At 48.6% G+C, this 15,075-nt stretch overlaps 1 protein-coding gene; it reads right to left on the bottom strand.

Moving 5' to 3' along the window:
• Positions 1-7,223: 7,223 nt before the first annotated feature.
• On the bottom strand, positions 7,224-11,280 carry GSTUM_00006915001 (uncharacterized protein; the record flags this gene model as incomplete). XM_002839041.2 has 2 exons in its annotated part: positions 7,224-10,290; positions 10,387-11,280. 2 exons carry the CDS (start codon positions 11,278-11,280, stop codon positions 7,543-7,545), a joined length of 3,642 nt encoding a protein of 1,213 aa, XP_002839087.1. The 3' UTR covers positions 7,224-7,542.
• Positions 11,281-15,075: the final 3,795 nt, after the last annotated feature.

Below are 15,075 nucleotides of genomic sequence, written 5' to 3'. Positions count from 1 at the left end.
ACACAGCTAGAGCACAGGGAATACGACCTCCTTCAAATCTCAAATACCGACAAGCCCAGAGAAGCCCACCCCTAAAGTAGACGAGGTCGAGCGCACCTTCTTTCTCACAAAAAGCATTTGTCATGGCCCGTACCTTGCTTGTCATTCACAACGTCTCGTTTCCCACTAGACTTCGAGGGAGAAAAAAGACTCCAACTTTTCCCCAGAATCCTTATTCGGTAGGAGGCTTTTAATTTTTTTGACCTGGAAACGGTTTGGTTTTAGATGATCGAGGGAAGTGTAACTCTCAAAGCCGCAATTTTTATGTGTCTCCTACCCATCCCCTCTCCCACGGTTGTCTACCAAACATGTTGAAATGACCCCCGACAATCCTTCGTTCCAAATCCCATTCTTCATTCCTAACCCTTCACTCGGTCATACATTCATTTGTCCTATGCTACCACACATGGTTCTCTGTTCTGCTCACACTCTTAGTTACACACATGTGATTGTAGGCTTGTCGCGCTAGTTTGACAATCAAGGAGACGATTCTTTTCAAAACACTAGATCTAGAGAGTATGTGATCTCTAGTGACTAACGAAACATCTGACCAAACCATTCACTATTTCCAAGCTCTCGAAGAGGCAGACCACAACAAGAGCAAAGTGTTCCCTACCCTCAACACTCGAAAGCATAAATCCATTGTGCAATCACATCTACCACCCTATTCACTAGATTGCCAACCTGAACAAAGAACACCCCCCAATTCGATTTGTCAAAAATGGATGTAAATAGTCCTTCTCGTCCCTCCCGAAAGAACCCACAACAGTATAAGCACTCATCCACAATTCCATTCCTGCCCTACCACTCCCAAATATAAACAACCATCCCTTTCCAAACCCTCCAAGCCATCAAAAAAAACCACTCCTCGTTTCAACAAACAAGATGTCAAAAACCGCAGAAACCATTGAAAAGGTCCGCAAGAAACTGGCAGAGAAGAACTTCATCCGACGGGACCTTCTGAAGGACGAGGACCACCATACCAGACTGTCCCACGCCCATAAAAGCTGCGGGCCGTACAAGAGCCGCGAGAAGTCGCATAAGGGTAAGCAGTGGTTGGACCTCACAGCGTTGCGTGAGAGGCTGTATGAGAGGACGATTGAGATTGCGAAGTTGCGGAAGTTGAACAAGAAGTTTGAGGCTGCTCGTGGAAATTGAGGAGGAGGGGGTAGAAGTCGCTGGGGATTAGTAGCATAGACGGGAATGGGGGAAGTTTTGCCCTGATATCTTCTCTTAGATAGGGCGGATCTACCCCCTTTTGCCGATTTAATAAAAAACTTGCTTTTATCCCCCATTCAGTCATTACCATCCTATACCTCTCCCACACTCCATTGTGCAACTTCTAGTGAAAAAAAAGTGAAAAAACGTGACGCGAACCCAGTAAAAGAATCAGACTGAGGACTGAGAGACTGTAGAAACTCACGATTATTCATAATCACCGAAGATCACTCGTGTAATGGCCAATCCCCACTCGTTGTATATGCACCCGCCTGCGCAAAGGACTGCTCATACAACACCCCACAGAACAAAACCCACTATAGTACCACACCCAGACAGCATCTTGGCATCCTCCCGGGATGTGGAAAAATTCGTATGATACAACTAACGCAACAAGCACAACAACCAAGCCCAATGACCCAAACAAAGAAAACCATACCAAAGAAACCGCTTTCATGGATCGTACCTCACTAGTTCCCCACTAGAGCCCCGGACCTTCAAGGGGGGAAAGACTCTCCTATTGACCCGGAAAGGGTTTGGTTTAGATGATGGAGCGAGATGTAGCTAGATCCAAATGCTGCAATTTTGATTTGTCTCCTACTCATCGCCGCCTCCTCGGCGCTTGGCCTACTAAACACTAGATCTACAGATAGTGACCTCTGGTGACTCGAACGAAACGCCCTACTAAACCACCTACTATCTCCAAGTCCTCGACAAAGCTGATCGCGACAAGATCAAAGCATTCCCCGCTTTGAACACTTGAAAGCATGAATTCATTGCGCAATCACATCCACAACCCTAGACACTACATTCCCAACCGGAACAAAAAACACTCCAACATTTCAATTTGAAAAATGGACCTTTCATGTCCTCCCAAGCGACCAACTCGCCCAGCGCTAATAGAAAGGGATATAAATACCCCCTCTCGCCCCTCCCAAAAGAACTCACAATAGTATCCGTACCCATCTACACAATTCCATTCCCGCCCCGCTGCTCCCAAGTATAAATAACCGCCACTTTCTGCCCCCCCCCGAAAAAAAACATCAACAAACCACTCCTAGCCTCAGCAAACAGCACTCTCAAGATGCCAGAAACCATAGAAAAAACACGAGATAAAATTGCAGAGAAGTCCCTCTTCCGATGGGACCTTCTCGAGGACGTGGACGACCAGACCAGGTTGTTCCAAGCTTTCAAAAGTAGCGGGCTGTACAAGAACCGCGAGGAGTCGCATAAGAGTCCAGAGTGGCTGGCCCTCGTAGCGGCGCGCAAGAGGCTGGACGAGAACACGATTGAGATTGCGAAGTTGCGGAAGAAGTTGAACAAGAAGCTTGGGGCTGCCGGCGGAGCTTGAGGGGATGGGAGGGCGCTGGGCCGGTGTATTTTTTTTTTAGGGGTTGACTGAGGAGAGGGGGATAGGAGAAGATGTTGGGGAGTAGTAGCGCAGGTGGGAATGGGGGAAGTTTTCTCCTGATATTTTCTCTTCGATAAGGTGAACCTATTTTCTTTTACCGATTTAATAATGAAAAACTTGCTTGTATCCCAAATTCAATCATTACCTTTGTGCAAACTTGTAAAGGAAAGAAAAAACGAAAGAAGGAAAAAGTGACTCACGAACCCAGTAAAAGAATCAGACTGAGGACTGAGAGACTATAGAAACTCACAATCATTTAAAATCACCGAAGATCACTCGCGCAATAGCCAATCCCCTCTAATTGCACGCACCATCCGCGCAAAGGCCAGCTCATACAGTGCCCCTACAGAAAAAAACCCACTACACTATGATATCACACCAAGACAGCATTTTGGCATCCTCCCGGGGTGTGACAAAATTCGTATGATAGATACAATTAACGCCACAGGCACAACAACCAAGCCCCAATGACCCAAACAAAGAAAATCATACCAAATAAACCGTTTTCATGGCTCGTACCTTGCTACTCACAAGGTCTAGTTTCCCACTAGAACCCCGAGCCTTCAAGGGGGGAAAGGCTCTCCGGCTTTCCCCAGAATCCTTATTCGGAGACCTTCGGTTTTTTGACCCGGAAAGGGTTTGGTTCAGATAATAGAGAGAGATGTAGCTAGATCCAAATGCTGCAATTTTGATTTGTCTCCTACTCATCGCCGCCTCCTCGGCGCTTGGCCTACTAAACACTAGATCTACAGATAGTGACCTCTGGTGACTCGAACGAAACGCCCCACCAAACCACCTACTATCTCCAAGTCCCCGACAAAGCAGATCGCGACAAGATCAAAGCATTCTCCGCTTTGAACACTTGAAAGCATGAATTTATTGCGCAATTACATACACCGCCCGACACTACATTCCCAAACCTGAACAAAGAACATTCCAACATCTCAACTTGAAAAAGAGAACCTTTCAAATCCATTCAAGCGACCCACTCACTCAACACCATTAAAAAGGAATGCAAGAACTCCTTCTGGTCCCTCCCGGAAAAAATTATCATAGTATCCGCATTCATCCACTCAATTCTATTCCTGCTCCACTACTCCCAAATATAACTAACCACTCCTCCGAACCCCCCCCCAAACCACCAACAAATCATACCTCGCCTCAAAAAACAACACTTTCAAAATGCCAAAAACCGCAGAACTTGTAGAATCCATTAGCCAGGAACTGGCAGAGAAGACCCGCATTCGAAACTACCTTCTCGAGGACGTGAACGACCAGACCATGTTGTTCCACGCTCACAAAAAAGGAGGCTCGTACAAGAACCGCGAGGAGTCGCGCAAGAGTAAAGAGTGGTTGGACCTCGTATCTCTGCGAGAGAAGCTGGACGAGATCACAATTGAAGTTATGGAGTTGCGGGAGAAGTTGAAGAAGTTGGAGACTGCTGGTGGAAATGGAGGAGGGGTGGGGGGCGCTGGGCGGGTGTCCGTGTGTCCCCCCCAGGGACCGAAGGAGGAGGAGGAAGAGGAGAAGCCGCCGGGCACTAGTAGCACTGGCGGGAATGGGGGGGAAGTTTTGTCCTGATATCATCTTCTCTTAGACGGGGTGAATATATTTATCTCCTCTTGCCGATTTAATAGTAGAAAACTTGCTTATATCTCCCACAATCATTATCACCCCATACCTCCCACATCCCATTGCGCAACTTGTGAAGAAAAAAAGGAAAAAAACGTGACACACGAACCCAGTAAAAGAATCAGACTTAGGACCGAGGGACTCCTTAGAAACACCATTATCTATAATCACAAAAGATCACTAGTGAAATCGCCATACTCCTTCGTCCTATCATACAGTACGCACCCATCCGCAGCAAAAGCTTGCACATGCTCACATCACGGAACAAACCCCACTAATTCGTACTAGATAGAATCAACAGGGACAACGACCAAGCCCTAATAAACCAAACAAAGAAATCCGAAGGTAAAAAAAAGGTTATGATACTATTGAGAGCAAGGCCACTTGCTTCAGGCTAAAAGGTTCTTTTCTCTTAACGTCTCGGTAAAATGCACGTGAAACCTTGATCTTAACAATCGGACCTGATGGAACGATCACTAGGTGAGGATTATGATACTGTAGAAGTCTGCAAACTGTATGATATCAAGTAGATATCCAAAACCTTGCTTTTGAAAAAATAGAAAGGGGGGAGAGAAGGAGAGGCCAAAGAACAAATTTGGATGCTGCCTCTTGTTGAGCCAGTATCTGGCTGGGATATCATAACTCAAGCGGACGGATGGGTATCATAGTAGAGACGCAACCGCAGCGCAACCCGAGGATAACCTACCAATACTATAACTAGTCCATCCCATCGCGGACAGAAGAGGTCTATCCCGTTCACAAAGGAAATTTAGTATGATACTCGGATATATTTTTCCCCCTCCCCCCTCCCCCACAAATGGTCCACTCCGCCCAACCCGGATTCTATACGTCTACAATATCCAAGCAACCCAGCTATGCCCAAACTATAAAACCAAGGAAGTGTTAGGAGAGGTGTCTAAAGCCCCGAGACACAAAACGTCGTAAGCTCTTGAACATGGTAAGGATTTGCCAATGCGCATCTTAAAACCCCTGCTTCCCCCCCCATTATCCATTCCCACTCCTCGGAAAAGACTTGTGCATAAATAAAACACAACCAACGCATCCCTCCCCCCTCCTCCATAGATCGCCACACCTATCTCTATATCTTCGCGCAAGCCTCTATAACTTCGTATACTCCCGTGGCAAGCAACAAAGGAAAGACGTGCACGGAGAGCCTCCTCCGTAAATCCCCAAAGCCTTTGAATAATCCAACAGACTTCCGCAACTTCCAGAATTAACTCCGATCATCCAACACCCCATCCAGAACCCACAACAGAAACGGGACACGAACGCCTGGCTTCTGCACTTACCCTATCCCACTCCTTCAAGGGCTCAGTCTCCATATAAACATCACCGGACAACAAAACCCCACCAACTCTTTCAAAAAATCTCAGCAATCAGCCTGCACAATCAGCAAAACCTACACTAGATCTAATAGTAAGCTTACAGATAACCCAGCTCTATAACAATCTACAACTTCCCCTTTCCCCCCCGCCCTATTGTAGGCATTTAGGAAATGCCAGCAGGGGAAGGGCCGCGAGATCAGGGACTTCAATCCATTCACGCGCTCTCGAAGGTTAGAGCTCATCAGCTTCTCTTAACGCGCCTTCCTTTTCACCCCCTGGAGAATCGAACTCCCTTCTGTTGAGAATTACTCCTCTGGGTTGATGTGTCGTGAGGGAAGTGCCTAGGCTTCCTACTCACTATTGCGTATGCTGGGTTGTACTGGGTAGTACGTGGAAGTTTGTATTCCGTATCATTAGTCATGTGACTGCGTTTGGGCATGACTATATACCGTTCTTGTTTCGCTCAGCTAGCTGTAAGACTTAATCAACAATCTTCCGCTGCACAACAAAACCGTCCAATTCGTAACACCTTCCCCCAACCGAGCCAAAATACCAAACGAGTGATAACTAATGATCACAAACAAATCTTTGCTATCATAGTTCTAGCTATAATAGTATAGTATGACGGTGCTCCTGCGAACAAGCGAGCCCGTGATGGGCTGTCCGGAGTGTAAGCCATCCTCGAGCTGCTAGAACTTACCCAGCCTAACTAACCAACCCCAGCACGGAACCCCCCAACTCACCGCCCACCAGCACAACAAAATCTCAGCATAACACAATCCGGAGTTCTCGAGCACTCGGCCCAGCCCAGTTTCAAAATAATAATAAAAACACCCTATATCGTTTCCCGGCCTATCCCAAAACTTTTTTAAACTGTCACCGCATCCACTCGTTGTGCGTTGATATGTATCGTACCATCGACGTTGCCGGTAAACACAATCTCTCTTCCCAGCCGCTGATGGAGCGCGCCCGACACCTTCGGAAGCTTTCAATTTTCAGAGGCGTGGTCTAAATGCCACTATCATACCGCTTGCACTATTTTCTCTGTCAACATGCAGTAATGCTTTCTCGATCTGAATGTGAGTGTGACCTGGGTAAGCGAGTGATGATCAATGATCTCACGCCAGCATGTTCAGCACAGCATCAACGCTACGGAGTACTAACCAGACCCCGGACCAAGTTCCTAAAAACAATTGCCGTGATTCTTAATGTCACAAATTATTCAACCTCGCGCTAGTACATATCAAACTCATCTTTGAGAACCCCGCACTGCATTCCTTGTCTATTTTCACTGCCTAAATTACCCAACCATACGGTGTTTGCCGTGACATCCAATATTGCCCCACCCGGCCAGTAAGTATATATTGATTCGATCGACACTCAGTACTCGAGTACAGTACCGTACAGTACCAATCTACCCGCCAGTCTCATGTTCATATTCCACGCGCTAAAAAACAGAAAAGAAAAAACGTGAAAGCCCAAATACCCATCCTCCACTCCCACCTCGCGAAATCGTAGCACAAGAGCAAAGCAACACAAAACAAATCAGAGAAGAGAAAAGAGAGAAAAGAGAGAAAGGGGGAGGAATAAATATAATACACCATCTAACTTAATCCCGAGCCGAAATTACTATTACCTCCATTCATACCCAACGAAAGTTACCAAAATTACCGAGGTCACTAAAACGAGGGACAAGAAAAGGCCTCTTGAGAACAAAGGAAAGCTAACGAATCGATAAAAACACAAAAAGACATCCACGAGGGATGATGTTCAACTTTTATCTAATTATCCCCCTTTCCCATTTCCCACTTTTCCATTCCCATTGACCGACCATTCACAACATTCCTCCCTTGATCCAAATCAAATCCGCCTTCCTCCCGGGCCCCCCACCCTCCCCTACGGATCAAACTGTCCACCCCAGGTATGCGCTTTCCGTGGCGGCGACAACGGGCGGACCTCAGGTAGAGAAAACACTCTCTCCCCGTTTACGGGTATGGGGCTTCCTGGAAGAGCGGTAAGACTAGGGCTTCCAGCGGGGTCCTCGCTGCTAAGCCTGATCGGAGGCGGCGAGGGCGAAGCTTGTCTTTGACGTTGAAATTGCTCAAAGTGGGCTTGGCGGTACTTTGTGAATTCCTCCTGAGTGCGCGGAACGGTTTCGTTGTCGGGGGACCGTTCCGACGGTTGGTATTGAACGTTGGTCTCATCAGGAATTTGTAGGGGCCAGAGAGGAGGCGGTGGTGAGAGCCTAGAGTTGGGAGGTTGCTCGGAGTTATCGGCTGGATGCATTGGTGGAAATGGCGGGAAGCCTTGAGACGCTGGGAGGTAACTCTGGCGCTGTTGCTGGAGATGGAGCTGTTGTTCAAACTGCTGCCTAAGCAGTTCCTGTCGCTGTAGGTATTCCAGGTACAAATCTTGAGCGTTTGCAGGTACCGGCTGACCGGCCCAGATCTGATCTTGCGGACTTTGCGGAACCTGATTGTTCGGATTATAGTACTGGATAGAATTCCGTTCAGCACCGACGACCCCATCAATCCCAGAGTAAGCTCCGTGGAAAGGCGGTGTAGCAACCCCCGGCGACATATCCGGCGATCCAGTATCCGCATCCACACTACCACCCATCAAGCTCTGCTGAAATGCCAAAAACTCAGTATCCTCTCCACCCTCCAATTCAACCCCTTCCAAATCTTCAACAGCCGGTCCAGACACCATTCTCCACTGCTCAGCGACTGTCCAGCAATGACTCTTCCTGTAGACATACTCAATCTCATCATCACCAGCATCGACACTATCTTGCCCACCTCCTGCAGCCGAGAGCAATCCGCCGGGCCCAGGAACCCAAATACCGCTCAATCTACTAGCTCGGCGGTTGCCGGCCTTCTGCCATGGCAGTGTTCCCTTGAGATTCTTGCACAGGAAATACTCCACACGATCACTATACCTAACACCAGGAGCATCCACCACTACCAATGGCAGCGACTGACAGACACAATAGATAAACAACCACCTTCCCCTTCTAGCGTCAATAAGATCCTCAACCGTCTTTCCATTTCCAAATTCCTGCTCCAGCTGCTTGAACATCTCCGCAAATTCATTCGGCGGTTGGCGGCGGAAGGAATCCTGGTTGTACGAGTTGCGCAGGACAGAGCCCAACTCATTCCCCTTCAACTTCTTGCTGGACTTCGATTTCGACTTCTTCGCCGGCTTGGAATTAGCTGTTGGCGGAGGGGTAGCCGGAATGTACGGTAGTCGGGGAAGATCAAACGGCATGCTCGGCTGCACCGGCATGCCAGACTGATCATACGTTTGCTGAATCTTCCGTATCGTCGTCCTAGCAGATTCCTCCTTCTCCCTAGCCCCCGCATCATCCCCGTCGGAACTGTATAGAGTTTCAAAGTGAATACGCTCGCCGTGGATCCATTCGCGATCCACAACAAGATCGTACAGCGCAGAAAAGTCATTGTAAACCCTTTGCAGCACAACTCTGTTCAGCCCGCCAGTTTCACTGTATCCACCACCCTTCCCTCGCTTCCCCGCCCTTGGGGGCCATGATCCGTAAACATGCTTGTAATAGCTGAGAGTGTGTTTCCTCATGGCATCGAAAGCCAATCTCCACGGCTTATACTCGGGGTATTTTCCATCTCCAGTGAATATCGATGGGTAGTCAAAGTTGCTCAGCCGGCCGGAAACGCTCGCGATGCGGACATTATGCATGTCGATCGATGCCCGATCAAGACGCTTCTTAGTCCGCTCCGATACCTGGGCGAACCCGGGATGGTCTTTGATCTCCTCCCACCTACCACAAGCGTGGACGAACCCCTCATGATACAACACCGAACATCTCCACCTCTCAGCCAGGATCAGCGCCTCCACAATAGCATCATCGTCATTCCTCAGGTCATCTATCGTTAGCGCCCCAACATAATGCAGGAAATTACTCTCGGCCATAGCAGTTGTACCCAGCCCGTTGGCATCCAACTGGTCCTCATGGCGAAGTGTAGGTGATGTCGGTCCCTGAAGCATCTCAAAGACCTTTTGCAATATGTGAAACGGCATTTCCCGGTCGACAGTGCCGACCAGGAAATTACAATTCAGGAACGCGAACAGATTGCGCGCATCAATCAACCGCTGGATCGTCTCATCGGCGACAGAGTTGCTATGCTTGTGCTTCCTCCCCTTGCCATCCTTTGGCGGACTGGAAGGTCGAGGATCAAACTCTAAAGCAGGATAGTAAACCCTGTAAGAAAGGGTCGCATCGGGCATGGCTTGATCGAGAGACCGAGCATCTCGTGATAATTCGGGGGGGGGCGGAGAGCCCCCGTTCGGAACGCCCTGACCCCCGCCGACAGTTATCGGATCCTCGGTGGCAGGTATTCCTGGCTTCGAGAAATTCCGGCTGGAGGACCGCTGAGGGACTCCAGTAGGGACATCCAGAAACAAACTGTCAGGTTCCAGTCTTGTGCCCCCAGGGCTTGTTGATCCGTCCTGAGATCCGTATTGTGTGTCTTCAACGTATTGACCGAGCGCCGAGAGTAGTAATGGAGTGGAAGATATGCGGAAAGAGGGAGCCGTAAATTTAGGGTTCGGCACGTTTCTAGGGGCGAGAAAAACTAAGGTATCTCCCCGGTCATCCCACATATCTGGCACCTTAAAGAAACAAGTCAGCCAACAAAATAAACAGGGGTATGTCTCTCTCGACCACAGCTGGAAAGGTCGAGGTTGAAAGAGAGGGGGTAATCATACCGGTTCACCTTTAGCTAACGGAGCATAATCGTATCCTTCCAAATTTTCGGTGCTTGCCCTCGTCAACCTCCAAGCAGTAGGACTGTCTACATCATCCTTCTTTCTCTTTCCAAACAAACCACCGCCACCGCCACTCCTTTGCTTTCTCCTAAGAGCGCCACGGGCAACCTCGCTCGGAGCAGGACTAGGGGCAATGGGGAAATTCATGTGTGAAGAATTAGGTCTTGATGAAGTGGTTGCGTAGGAAGCATAGGAAGCATAGGAAGCTCCTGAAAAGTTTCTGTTCCCGCCTCCGAGAGAAGCGATGGGAGAAATAGGGTGCGGGGATGCTGGCAGGGGTTGAATGTTAGGTGATAAACCCCCGTAGTTTTGATTCGATCCACTCATTGGTGGGGTCGGGGATTCACCAATATCGTTGACTGTTTTTGTGGAGGCTGGGGACGGGCAAGAGATGGAGAGTCTTGGAGCATTTTGTCGACCATTCACACCAACGGTAGCAGGTGATTCGGGTAATGTGAGGAAATTTTCCTTTGGCGGAAGCGGGGGAGTGGGAGGTACCTGAAGGCCCACTTGCACAGTTTGTTGTGGTAAATGAATTTGAGTCGTGGGTGTCGTCGCCGTCGCCGTCGCCAGGGCCGTTGGCTCCGCAGTCCCCCCGGTTATTGAAGCAGCGGTAGCAGTGGTCACCCCGATAGCGAGTGTTTGCTGCTTCTGCTGTTGCTTAACATCCTCTTCGGAAGAGGAGCTTCCAAAGAAGTTGGTGAGTCGCTTCATTGGATCAGTTGCCAGGAAGGAGCTTCTGCGCCTATCCACCTTAGCCACCGCTATTGTTCTCTTATTCGTTTTTCTATCCTTCTCTCGGGAAGAATTGAAAAAGCGACGCAAGAGTTGCATATATTGGGCGAAAAGCCTCTTAAGTATTTCCAAAGTGTGTGTGATCCTTCCGGAAAGGGGTGGGGACAGTACTTGTAAAATACTTTTTCGTGTCGTCAGTTATGTGGTTTTTCTTTTCTTGCTTCTTCTGCCCGACACACTTTACGTTCGGGGAAGGGTGGGGTGGGGGGAGAGGGGGAGTGCCCCAGCCCTGCTTCAGGTTTCTTAAAAAAGGAAAGAAAGCAACGTGGGGATATGGATGAGGACAATAAGAGAAGTGATAGAGACTTGTAGGGATAAGAGGCGTATGCACTCGTGGAGTGGAGGCTTGCTGCTGCTTGATTTTACAATACAGGGTTCTGTTAGGTAAGGCACAATTGTAAGGTTCGGACTACGGTTAAAAGAAGCAGTTGAAGGAATTACCACTGCTCACTAGAAAGAGAGAGAAAATCAGTGAGAGGCCCAACCAGTCTCTTCCTTCACCCAAGCTCTCAAAGAAGCTATCAACAGCCAAAGCACCCGCGTAGGGGTTGATGCGCGCGCGGGTGTGTATTTTTTTTTTGGGGGGGGGGCCTTATGTGAGGCCTAGATAATTGTGCGAACGAGTTGTGCGTGCACGGGAAAGGTATGCAAGAGTACTTGTACTGCTCGTGTCCAGTTGGCTGCTGTAAGGGTACCTGGAGCAAATTTTTGTTGGACGGCGTTCTCGTTGTTGAAGGCCAAGAAAGTCGTGCCCGACCGGCAAACACGACACACAGCTAAGTTGCAAGCAAAAAAGAAAAACCTCTCAAAGAGAAAGAAATCTCAAAAGCAAAGGTTCGAGTGGAGGAGTTTAAGTTTGATGACCTTGCTCGAGTATGATACCTTTACACGATACCGGAAGATGAGTATTGTATGGCACGCGGAGAACCCCCTTCCCTGGCTAATCGTCTGTCGTGCACGAGTCAGGCGGTTCAAAAAGACCCCTTCCTGTTCCTGGCGGTTGCAAAGCAATAAGCAATAAAATAAAAGAAAAAAAGAAAAAAAACAGGGGGATCAAACATCGGCACTGTACCAGTATGTACCTCGTACATGCACAGGATACTCGGGTCTACCAGTAATTCCCTATCCTACCACAGTGCTTGTGCTTCTAGGGTGAACAACCCAGCACATACACAAGTGCAGTAAAGTGCAGGTGGGTGCAGCGACAGGAGACTGAATGTTAGAAAAACTTGTTCAATACCGTACCGGTACCGTATCCTACAATAGATGCACCATCGGTCTCCCGGGTCATCAAAAATCACCAAAGATATAATAGTAATCCAGCAGAGCCTCAAACAGCAAGATAAGGTGTAGAACTGTGCGATACAAATGAAGCCCAAACGGCAGACAAAATGCTGACGACGATGAGAGGGAAAGGAAATGTGAGAGAGATGAGAGGAGAGAAGCGAGGGGGAAGAAGAAAAATAAAAGAATGGACTGGATTATTATTCAACTTCCGAGAGGGAGGAGACAAATGGGACATTTCACTCCCGATTCTCCCGCTGGGTCACGCACAATCACCCAACTTGCTTGCACTCATGGAAAGGGGACAGGAAAGACACATTTTAGGATATTCAAGGACGAGACACTTCCTAAGAAGGAAGGGGAAAAAAAAAAAAGACCCGTCGCCGCATTGGTAATCCAATTACCGGTACGATACCTGCGCACTCGTAATTTCCTGGTGTTTGTGAACACAACCACCACAGCATACAGTAAGTGCTACCAAAATTTTGAGGCTCCAGCCCATTTTGTGCCCCATATCCAACAGCAACTATGTTCACAAACTTCAGAAAATCGCAAGCAGAGAATGCTGGTACTGTACAGCACAAGTAGTAAAAAATCTATGACGCGGCCCCCGCCCGTCAATGGCATTATCAGGGTCCAAGATTGGTGAAATATTGGTTGAATTTAGTGAAACTTGGGGTTCTTCTGCGTAGGGTCAAGTCGTTGCACCTGGAAAGGACCAACACCGTGCGGTGCTTGCGCTGCGGGTTGTTTTCCCACCGGAATGCTTCCATCCAACCTTCCAGACCTTTTTACCCGCGTGCTTTGTGCCTCATCGCGCCGTGAGCCTTTCTTTCCCCCTCACTTCTGCGAAGCCTCAGCTTTTTGTTCCATTTGTTATCCCTCCCCTCCTCTCTAAGCCATGGTATGGTACAAGTACCAATGTACCATATGGGCCATACTGTACCCGCGAAGACATGGGAAGAGTGCGGCTGCCAACACCAAAATCGAATTAAACCGAGCCCGGTCCCTTGTTTCCTATGATTGGATCCATGGTTTCTCGCCCTCCTTTATGCCTGCCGCCCGCTCGATCCCTGACAAGGGACAGGAAAGAGGGGGAAGAAGATACGAGCACCAGTTCGAAACAGCCAGTCGAATGGAAACCGTACTTGTGCCCGAAACATGGATCAAAGAAATACTTGCTTACGATGAAAAATCTGAGCGCCAATACTCAGTATACTTGTGGAGTGTATCCCCTATTTTCGGGTACCGTATTTCTAGCCTAGGACAAGTACGAGTACACTAACCTCCCAGTAAGAACATATACTTGTATGTTTGACTAATTCAGTTTAATCCCCATCGGGCCTATCTCTCCCGCCAAGGGTGTATACTCGAGTATGAGTATGAGTACAGGCACCGATACCTTACTACCGGTACTCGTACAGTGCTTATATAAGTACCCGTACCGCAGTTGATTTGCGGGCTACGCCGGACCCGACATGACAGACAGACATACAAACAGCCACGCAGGGAAGGGGAGGAAAAAAGGAACAAGAAAAAGGAACAAGAAAAAGGAATGGGGGGGGGGGAATGAAAAAAAGGAATGAGAAAAGAGCGGATCCGTGGATCTTGGGAAGTTGAGATTGAAGAGGTTGTGAGGATGGTGACACGGTCCATGTACTGTACCGATCGATCCCAAGTCGGTACTGCTTGTCCAGTTCGGCCGAGGTCAAGTGTCCGCGCGTCTCGAGCACCAGTGGAGTAGGGGGTGGGTCTGAGGACGAGAACTGAACAGGAAATACCGGTTATAGCAGAACAAAGGGGAAGGGATTACTTGTACAGTACGGTGCGCTATACTAGTACTCGTACCAGCAGAGTAGGATATAAAAAAAGGGTTACAGTAACGATAATACCATTGTGGGCGATAACTTTAAGGGCCTTGATACGGTACCGGTATTCGAACAGGCTGATGTTGAAGTGAGCCTTTTCACCTTTAACCCTTCAAATAATCTGAGCAGGGTATCGCAGTGCGCTCGAGTACAGTAAGCTGTCATACAAACCACTTTCCGTCCGGCAATGACTTAGCGGTACTCGTTTGCTTACACCGTGCCAGAAGAAGAAGCAGACGAACAAGAGTACGGTACTCGTACAAGTACCGACAATGCAGCACTTGACAGGGTAAACCTCTTGGGTACGGGAGCGGCAGACGATCTCTCCATTTTGTCAAAGATTTGTGGCGTGCGACACTGCTGCTCGAGTACTCGAGTACACATCCAAGCCCACACCCGCCCCTTTGTTACCAATCCTATTGAGAACAGCCGTGCCGAGACAAACAGACAGCAGTACGAGCAGCGAGTACTGGGGTGTTAAAGCTCAGCCTAATTTTCAACAAAGCAGCATTTTCCACAGGGAGAAGTGATGATTGGATCCAGGCGTAGGCTTCCGCACTGCACTGTACGAGTACTCGTGTGGGGATGACGATGATGACGATGACGATAGTACTGTACAGGTGATAAATATGATGAACATCCGAGCAGTCAAGTTACCGGTACTCCCATTCCAAGTATCGCA

Source organism: Tuber melanosporum (genome assembly GCF_000151645.1).
Source record: "Tuber melanosporum whole genome shotgun sequence assembly, scaffold_3, strain Mel28".
Taxonomy (NCBI): Eukaryota; Fungi; Ascomycota; class Pezizomycetes; order Pezizales; family Tuberaceae; genus Tuber; species Tuber melanosporum.
This window is presented reverse-complemented; position numbering and strand designations above follow the sequence as displayed.